Source organism: Solanum lycopersicum, chromosome 1 (assembly GCF_036512215.1).
Source record: "Solanum lycopersicum chromosome 1, SLM_r2.1".
Classification (NCBI taxonomy): domain Eukaryota; kingdom Viridiplantae; phylum Streptophyta; class Magnoliopsida; order Solanales; family Solanaceae; genus Solanum; species Solanum lycopersicum.
Window position 1 is genome coordinate 73,561,091 of NC_090800.1, and position 8,267 is coordinate 73,569,357.

At 35.0% G+C, this 8,267-nt stretch overlaps 1 protein-coding gene across 1 annotated transcript; it reads left to right on the forward strand.

The window, feature by feature from the left end:
- Positions 1–2,062: 2,062 nt before the first annotated feature.
- LOC104647318 (uncharacterized) lies at positions 2,063–7,731 on the forward strand. Its single transcript, XM_010322541.4, has 2 exons — positions 2,063–2,459; positions 6,083–7,731. The coding sequence occupies exons 1-2, from the start codon at positions 2,357–2,359 to the stop codon at positions 7,246–7,248; spliced, it is 1,269 nt and encodes a 422-aa protein (XP_010320843.1). The 5' UTR covers positions 2,063–2,356; the 3' UTR covers positions 7,249–7,731.
- The last annotated feature ends 536 nt before the right edge of the window (positions 7,732–8,267 follow it).

Below are 8,267 nucleotides of genomic sequence, written 5' to 3' on the forward strand. Positions count from 1 at the left end.
TTAGTGTAATTATTTATGAAAAAAAGAAATGATTTATATTATGAAATAAGACATAAAAATGAAATAGAAATAATAATATAATTATTGAGGAAAAAGAAAAAAATTCATTTTTAGAGAGTAAAATAGAGAATTGAGTTGGAGTCGGCTGTCTGAAAAAATAGAGAACTCTATATTTGGAGAGTAAAATAGAGTGTAGGATTGGAGATACCCTAAGGGCTTGTATGAGACCCTTTGGGGTCAAGTACGTCGTTATACAACTACGGGGTGCTTTCGGGTCGTGACACATATATACAATTATCTTGACAGATATACATATACAATTCGCCTCTCTCCACTCTCTACCCTCTCTCTCTCGCGCATCTCTTCTCCTCTCCCAATCTTGCTCGTCTCTCTCCTCTATTTTTCAATCTTGCTCACCAGATGTACAAATAGACATGAATACCAATTGCATGTATATAATTATTTTGCAAAATATACATATACAATTCACCTCTACTCTCTATCCTCTCTCGCTCACCTCTCTCCTCCCTCTCTCAATTTCGCTCGTTTCTCTCTTCCTCTAGCATGTAGCTATAAATCGTAATTAGAAAATTATAGTTATAAAACATAATTAAACTATTTTTGAATGTCTATATGCAAAAAAATTCACTTCCCATCCTAAAATTGCTATGGAATATCAATAAAAAGAAGGATTGTCTTTGGGTCCAATGGGTACATATCTAATACATCAAGCAACCTATCCCTTAGGAAGATACATAGGTTTGTTGTTTGCTTTGTCACATCTTACTGAAACTAGTTGAGAGTATGTATGAGCAACTCGTCTAGGTTGTTGATAGACTTGTACATTGTTTGGTAATGAATGAAAGCTATACTATTATTAATAATAAAAATTGTTAATATTTTAAAGATCGAAAGTTGTTAAGACATATTGATAGCTCTAAGGAGCCTGCCCACCTACTAAAACATTTTCAATGTAATCGTATTTGACCTTGATTAATAATCGTTAAAAAAAAGATGAACGAATTGCTAATGAATAAAAAACAAAGCAAAGAAAGAAGCAATTAAGATCAATTTATATATTTAAAATAATCAATCTACTTGTATATATATATATATATATATATATATATATATATATATATATATATATTCATTCATATACATAATTCTTTAAACGTTTAGAATTACCAACCCTTTATTTTATTTTATATATTTTGAAATAATCATTTAGTTAAATAGTTAATTTTTGTTAACTTTAAGGACCAAAATCGCACACTTTAAATAATTGAAGGTTAAATATGTATAGTCAAACAATGCATGAACTAAATTAGAATTATACAAAAATACATGGACTAAAGTTGTTATTCCTCCTTTTAAGTAATAAAAAAATGATAAAAAATATCCACATCTAAAAAGAATAAAAATCACAAAACACAAATTATACCCGACAAGGCAAAAAATTATAAGCACACTAGGTAAAATTCACAAGGCACGTGTATGTCATACAAAACATAAGGTTTGTTTCATAATCCACAAGATTATGTCTCTTAATTTTCTAAAATAAATTCAATTTTTTTAAAAAAACTTATGTCATACGAATTAAATACTATCAGGTATGAAAAAAAATAATTAAAGAGGTCATAAATAGCGTATTTAACCTATATATTTTTATTAAATAAAAAGCGATGAGACAAGAAACAAACATGGAAATACAACATAAATCACACCAGTATAGGGTATTATTATGTGCTTTATCATAAGTTTCCAAATACAGTATCAGATCTCGATCTCCACGCATACGTATCTCGAATACATTAGGTCAAAATTAGATTTAATTTATTATATGAAATACAATAACTCTCTCCTATCTTGCTCGTCTCTCTCACCCTGTACTTATTTTTCAGAACGTAATTATATTCCAGATATATATATGATTCACATTCACATGTACCTTATGTAAATTAATTCTCTTGCTCGCCTCCTTCATATTTCTCTCTCCATCTCTTTCCACGTATGCTTATTTTAGAATATATCTAATGATAAAATACATATATTTCGATGTATCCGATAAATATTAATCCCAAATTAGAAACATTCCTAGCATAAACTTGCAATAAAAGTGGCAAAGCCCATCATCACCTATCAAGTCGGTTTGGCCCATTGATGATGTTCATGTTCAATTTTTCTTACTAATATATAAACACACAATTAATTTACTAATTATCGGTTTCAAACATGTATTGTGTGTGCGCGAATTAAAGCAATTTCTCAGTACTAAAAAGCCCTAAAAACATCTTAAATCTGAGTATTTCCCTTTTGCCGACTGAAAAGAAACTCTTGTTTTTGAGTTTCAAAAATGGGGAATTGGAACAGAAGAAGATGGATACCCAGAAAAAAGTACAAGCAGGAAGATCTTCCCCCTTCTCAGCCGTACCAGTACAACCAATCTCCTTATCATGGTACTCATCTGTCTTTTTTTTTTCTCTTTTTAGGTACTGGTTCATGCTATTTGTTGATTATCAATTATTTTTCTGTAATGATTATTGCCGGTGGTGTTTTTTTGATCAAGAATTCGGTGAATTTTGTTGGGTTTTCTTTTGTTTGATTAATTTTTTTCATCTGGGATTGCGTCTGTGTGTGTGGACTGTATAGGATCCATTAAAGAACAAGATTTACACTTTGTTTGGATGGTTATTACCCATTGTATGTACTGTTTTATTAGTTTTAAAAAATTGTTTGTTTTTGATTGTTAGTTTAATTTTATTGTTTTCATTGTTGGTATGTTGAAATCCATCATTAACACCGAAAAGTCCCCTTTTTGTGTAACGAATCGTTAGTTAACGACGAAAACCACTGCCCCAATCGTTAGTTTATTTAACTTTATTGTTTTCATTGTTGGTATGTTTAATCCATCATTAACACCGAAAAGTTCCATTTTTGTGTAACGGATCATTGCTGCTTAACGACGAAAACACCTGTCCCAATTTGTGTAACGACTGATTGGGCGTGATTGTGTTGTTATTCTTATTTTGTCTTATTATTGATAATAATGCTATTTTGTCGTTTACCCTACCTTTTCATAGAACCTCTCCCCCTAACCATTTAAATTGTTGACATGTAATATTATGTAATAAACAATATAATCTATCTAAACATTGTATTAATTAAATAAGTCACGATTCAGTTACCCTTATCATAAAAAAAAGTCACGATTCACGAGAAGTTGTATCCTATGTAAGATAGTTGTGGGGCGTGGGTACCTAGAATAGGGAAATAGAAGTCTTAAAATTGTTATCTGGGGGAATGGAACCAGTGACCCATTGCACCGCCTTCACCGCTGAACCAAGCTATAGGTAAGTGTTGGGGCAGTTCATTTTATGATATATATACCTAATATGCAGATTTAACCGTATATGTACAATGTAATTTTCCGGCGAAGGGGTTTGTCCGAACCCCCTGACCACTACCTATCTCTGCCCCAGCAAACAACATTGGAACAAATTGAGGAATTCCCAAGAGGAGATGGAAAACAGGAAAATTAAAATCAATTCATGATCATAAACAACTAGGAAGGGGTTGTTTCCCGTATGAAGCACCAAACATATTTTTACACAAGGACGTGGCTAGTCCTATTCATAAGTGGTAGGCCATTTGCCCAGTTGATATTGTCAACACTGCACATTTTTCCTTTCTTATTCCGTTTGTTTTTATTATTTGAGTGAAGGATTAAATACAGTCTGGTCGAACATAAATGAACGATATTCTGGAAAAGGAAAAACTTGTTATTTTACGGAAATGGGTGGCTGTATGGTTATGTTTTATTTCGTAGCTGGTGATAGAATATTTTACTGATAACGTGAACGTGTTGTTGTTACTTATCCAGTGGAGACACTAGATTGACTATTTTTTCTTTTCTCCATGATATTTGTCCATACAAGATTCTCTTTTTTTAAAATGTAACAGATTGCCCATCACAAGATTCTTTTAGATGGTGTTTATCTTACTGATGGTTTTTTAAAAAAAAAAAATTGTGCTAGCTTCTCTAATATTTAAAACTTCTAGTCTTTTTCTCTTTTGAGTAATAAGTGATGTTAATAATTTCACTGAGAACTTCACTAAGGCACTTCAAGATATGGCAGCAAAATGATCAAATTACTTCATTGCTAGTAATATGTGAAATCTACAAAAGAGTTGACATCATTTACTAAAGTCAGATTAGACGAGGAATTTAATATTTGTAAGCATCTAGTTTTATGGTTAAAGTAGCTGAATATCTGACCATGATAGATCCATTCAATCGATCTGTCGATTAAATATATTCCTCATGTTCAATTTCTTTCTTCTACAGTTTTGCATTCAGTTATGGATATCTCTTTGTGTAGGAATAGGTGAACAAATCTGAAAAAAATTTTGGAGTTATACCTTAATACCGTGGATAGACCATCTTCTTCTTTCTCTGCCATGTATACCTGGTGGTAGAATTCCTCCCAAAGCTTCCTTATAGGCGCCAGTGGGTTACTCAGTGGAGCCATTTGTTGTTCCTGAAATTCAATTTCCATACATCCCATACTTTCCCCTAATCGCTCATTTCCCATTAGAATGTGTTGTCATTGCTAAGTCCCCATAGTCATTTGCAAAGATTTGTTTTTATTTGCCTGTTAACTTTGTTCTTTTTTAAAAAAAAATTCTGACCCCTAAACAACTCCATCTGTTGGAAGCTGTGACCGTTGCGCTTTTGACCAATATACTTCTAGTCTTAATGATGATGAGAACTGTCAAATATGATAAGTTAATTTTGTTGATTACACTGGGTATGTTGTTGTTGTAGAGTTATTGAACTACGTGTGTAGGGGGTGGGGGAGTTATCAGTTATCAGTGTCTAATAGCTCTGATTATTGATACCCTTTTTGGCCATTTACATATTATCATCTTCCTAGAATTTCACATATCATATTGAATCGCTTCTGTAAGAACTGTGACTTTATTTATTTTCCCAGTTCTGTATTTAGGAAAACGATGAGAGCTATGTTGCTGTGCCTTTTAAGTTCTTAGAACAGATACCTTGACTACTTACACCTGGTAAAATTGGTTGATAGCATGTGAAGTTCACATCAAACAGTGATGCCATCGAGTAGTTTACTTTTGGCCTCCTTTTGAAATATTTTGTAAGATACAGTATTTTACATTCTATAGGATGAAGCTTGTCTTTCACAAGTCCCTGAAGCTGTAACTAAGAATTTAAAATGATTCACCCCCTTTAGTTGGGACTTGTGATCCTCTGTCAAATTATTAAATTGTTCTACCAGTTAGCTTATGAGGAAGACCTTTCTCTTTTTAACTTTTCCCGTGTGAATCAGCTTCTAGAAATGTTTGATTGTCATTCTTATCTTTTGAGACTGTTATTGCTTCAAAGTCTGTCATGATCACTTTTCGGACTGCAATTATTTTAGGAAGGTAGATATTTAAAAAGCATGTGAGTTGCTTGTCTGGGAATAATATAAAGTAGAAATGTCGAAAGGGGAAATAGCTGAATCTGTAAATAGGGAGACATGTATACCTTCTCTATAAGGAAATTGGTTCGTGTTTCAGTCTGTCATTGTTTTGACTTGGAAAATAACAAGCATTGAATAGCGAATTTCCTGCCTCAGAGGATTTAGTTCAGGGCAAAAGGCAGTAGGGCTCGAGATTGTGGTTGGCACAAGTCACGACTCAAATCCTAACTCGTGAACCAAGTCTGGTATTTAAGTGGAGTTGGTAGAAGGTTGTAAGTGTTGAAGCCAGCTGACCCAGCTCCAATATTCCTCTGAAATTTGTGTGTCTAGATTCTGTGCTTTAAAAAGTTATGCACACTCATATACATGTGTGTGTGTATGTAAAGATCTTGATAGACATGCTTGGAATTCTGATTGTTGTGGAAGTTGTCATTTTAATAAAATACATCTCTTCATATGTTTCCTTCAGCTTCTTCTTCTTCTTCTTTCTTTTAAAATTAAATTAGAAGTCTATTTCACATAAAATATATGCTATTAAGTCGTGTATTATCTACAGAATCTGATAACTTCTTCTTTTTGGCCTTTTAAAGCTATCCAGGAAAACAGTGCCCCATTATGGGAGATAGATTTCTGCAGAGTAGCCGGGATTCCCTGGCACAAGGTTGTGAGTGCAAAAACATATATGGACTGTTATGAAAATGTGGTTAAGTGGGATGACTCTGCAGGTCAAGAAGCATTCAACGTTGCAAAAAGGAGATATTGGGCGAAGATTTCTGGTTTTCCCCCTCAGAATCCTCCTCCCAATCCAGATTTGTACATTGATAAAGTTGATTGGGACTCAGCTATCGATCCGGAGCTGATATTAGATTTGGACAGAGAATATTTCAACCCTAATGAAGTTAAGAACTCTGTCAAGTCTGAGAACAACTTAGATCCTGGATGCACCCTGGTATGGGAGGATAAAACTGCTGATAATGGTGAAAACCCTTGGGGAAGTGGTAATGTGCAGGGCTCTAAAACTGCTGCTAATGGTGAAAATCCTTGGGAAAGTGGCAATGTGCAGGACTCAAAGCCTGTTGGCAATCGTGAAAATCCTTGGGAAAGTGCTTCTATTGAGGATACGAAGCAGACTTGGAATGAATGGTATACCCCTGTAAACATCAAAAATGATAATCCGTGGGAAAGGAGTTCCCCAAAAACCCAGGGCATCTTGAAGGGTACTGCCTGGGGAGGCTGTGGAAATGAGTCGTGGGGTTGGAACAGTGGGATGAATTATCAGAATGGATATGCTTGTGTTGATAACAGTTTCAGCAATTTGTGGTATCGAAGTGGTGCATGTGTTTCTGGTGCTAAAGGAAACGAATGGGTTGATAATAGCGTTGGTTCCTGGGGTCAAACCTGTTGGAATACTGGAGGGCATGAGCAGCGGAATTCAGACTATGGCTCTCGCTGGAACAGGAATTTTAGTCGAGGTGGTGGAACAACCTCAAAGGACAGAAGACGGAGAGGATCTGAGGGCACTTCTTGGGATTATCAGCAACAACCAAGGCAGAGTAACGACAGAAATGTGGATTTTGGAAGACCTAGTAGAGGTAATAGTACCTTTTATTCTGGTTCGCGCAAGAGGGAAAGTTCTTCACAACATGTGCCGAGGTACAAAAGCTCAAGGTTTCAAAGTGATGAACAGAGGACTGCGAACAATTGGAGAGAAGAAAACACACAGAAGAGGGTTACTTTTAACAGCATGTATGACTAGTTGATCAACTTCTTAAGGTGGCGTTTCAATGAAAAAGTTAACGAGCTTCTTAAGTTATCTTTTCAATGAAAAGTTGACCAACTTCTGGATCTTTTTGTATGTTATGTAACATCATTGGGTTTTACCAAGTCCAATGGTGGTGGAGCAGTTGCAACCATGATCTTGCAGAGGGATGGTAGACAGGTAAGGGCAGTGGAATAGGAGAAATGTTATGGCATTGAGCGGAAATGTGTAACATAAAAAAGCTCATTTCTGTTCCCATTTATTTATTTTTGGTTAAAGAGAAAATATCCTGCTGGATGGATAGTTGGTAGTAGGTATGATAGATGATGATAAATTGCATGTTGCTAAAGCCCATGTACCTTTGCTGTAAGTGGCTTTGATATCTCGGTGTAAGCTTGTAAATCTTTATATAACTTCACCCTTTTCCCCTCTGGGAATTGGCCACAGGTATAATATGCATCGAGGGATTTTGTACTTTTAGCCTTGCTGTGACTTGTATGCCTTGTAACTGTCATTTTAGATGCATATTGGCAGGTCAAAGAGTGGATGCCATGGTCCTGGTGAATCCCTTTGAACTCATTTCAAAGAAGTTCAACCTGAATGGTGATGGGTGGTATCACTACTTAGGCGGTCCTCATTTTTTTTTTTTTGGTTGAAAACTGTGGTGTTTGGGTCAGCTTGCATTCCTATCACCAGGTGACGCTAGTGACCACGACAGTTACCACCAAAGCTAGAACAGATGAGATGAGACAATCCATCTATCAGATCTATTTACGCTGTGCTAAAAGGGTTTGGTCTGGAGCAATGGTCACATCAAGCACCTTGAGATATACCTGCCTTCTTCTTACCCCTGAAAATCAGTTAGCGTTGATGCATATCTTAATCCTAATAAATACGATTTAAGGGTGCGGACTAATAGTTAACGATGAACGAGTGGGGTGATTATGGTTTAAATCCTGATGAAAATGCTAAAAAATATTAGTATTATGTACTCAAATTTGTTACTTCGATACGAT

Excerpts from the sequence above, each read along its gene's own strand:
- LOC104647318 (XM_010322541.4), top strand. The coding sequence starts at position 2,357 with ATGGGGAATTGGAACAGAAGAAGATGGATACCCAGAAAAAAGTACAAG. Across the intron at positions 2,460-6,082 it reads CAACCAATCTCCTTATCATG|CTATCCAGGAAAACAGTGCC; the intron begins GTACTCATCTGT and ends GGCCTTTTAAAG.